Here is a 1,341-nt window from a genome sequence, read left to right as displayed (position 1 = left end):
GGGGGGGAAATATCTGCAGGATAGTATGCCCGAGTATTGCTAGTGGCATGACAATTTTCCAATATTTTACTCTCCATCGCCAATACTTTCCTGTTAGAAATGCCTCTCAAGGGCCCACATTCGGTAGTTCTCTACTATGTGGATGGGCCAAAGACACGTGTTGTGGTTGGGCACCAACGAAGGGAGCTTAGATATTCCAAATATCGGAGATAACGGGTCCCGAACATCATCGCTTTACTATTCATGGCAGAGAAAAGAGCAGAATCGACTGCCGTAAATGGGAGAGCGTTTTGTGCCCTTCTTTCAGAACTGCATCATTTATCTTTTAGCCGACTCCAACCCAACCGTGATGGTTTCCAACCTTCAAATCCAGCGATCGCCCACGGCTGCCTCCCACCAAGCCCATCCTCCCCCTCAAGTGGTTAGTGGTGAAATGGGGATGGGTCAAAACGAAGCCCAGGACCGGTCCGTGGTGGCAGCCTTGCAAGACATTAAAATGGCCTTACAATCATCAAAAACCACGAATCCACATGACCGACATGGCATGACCGCCTTAAGTGCCACCCGAATCCCCCCGTCCTCGTCTGAGGTCGTCAGTGATGGCCTCACGGATTCCTGGCATTCACGAAGTAACGGGAACAGACGTGGACCACCCAGCTCAATGGACTACTCCACGTCCCAGGTACCTCCGCCCCTCACTGCCTCGGAACTGGAAGACAATCTCGAAGATGAAGATGAGGAGGACGAGGAAGACGATGAGGACGAGGAAGACGAAGAGGAAGAGGTCGGCAGTGATGAATTGGAAGATGAGGACGAGGATGAAGAGGAAGAAGGTGATGACATAGAGGAAAGACCTGAGGACATCATTGAAGAACGAGTTCCTACGCCAAAAAATGCTAAAGACAATGAGGACGATCTGGATACGGACCAAGAAACCGACCGACTTCTAGGTCAACAGTACAATGACGACAAGGGATACTTCGACTCAAAGGTAGGAAGCAATCCTGTTCCATGTTGAATCAAGAAGCTAATCTTCTTGGCTAGCTAGAACAGTGTGCGTACCAAACGATCGAATCTGGCGTTAAAATGGATGGCCGTCTCACTCATCCCTCAAGTGGAGACGAGGTTTTATTGAATTCCTAGCATGCCTGGTTCTTTTGTTGCACTCAATATTTCATTGAGTTCAATCTATTATTACTTTCTCTGGAATGTTCAACCGAGTATGTTCACAACGAAACGAACGATAGGAAAAAAGACCCTCACCCATCTGATCCGACTTCAAAGTCACCCCAATCTAAGGTTTGGGCTCTCCATTAATCACAAGATTCAATGCCATCGATC

General features: G+C 48.2%; 1 protein-coding gene across 1 annotated transcript; it reads left to right on the top strand.

The window, feature by feature from the left end:
- Positions 1–349: 349 nt before the first annotated feature.
- LOC131892562 (acidic leucine-rich nuclear phosphoprotein 32 family member E-like) lies at positions 350–991 on the top strand (the record flags this gene model as incomplete). The annotated part of the gene is made up of 2 exons (XM_059242362.1): positions 350–682; positions 767–991. Coding segments are annotated over exons 1-2 (558 nt in total), but the record flags the coding sequence as incomplete, so codon positions are not given.
- Positions 992–1,341: the final 350 nt, after the last annotated feature.

The sequence above is a fragment of the Tigriopus californicus genome, unplaced genomic scaffold, assembly GCF_007210705.1.
Source record: "Tigriopus californicus strain San Diego unplaced genomic scaffold, Tcal_SD_v2.1 Contig39, whole genome shotgun sequence".
Taxonomy (NCBI): domain Eukaryota; kingdom Metazoa; phylum Arthropoda; class Copepoda; order Harpacticoida; family Harpacticidae; genus Tigriopus; species Tigriopus californicus.
The sequence above is the reverse complement of the archived record's forward strand: the minus strand, read 5'-3'. Positions and strand labels throughout refer to the sequence as shown.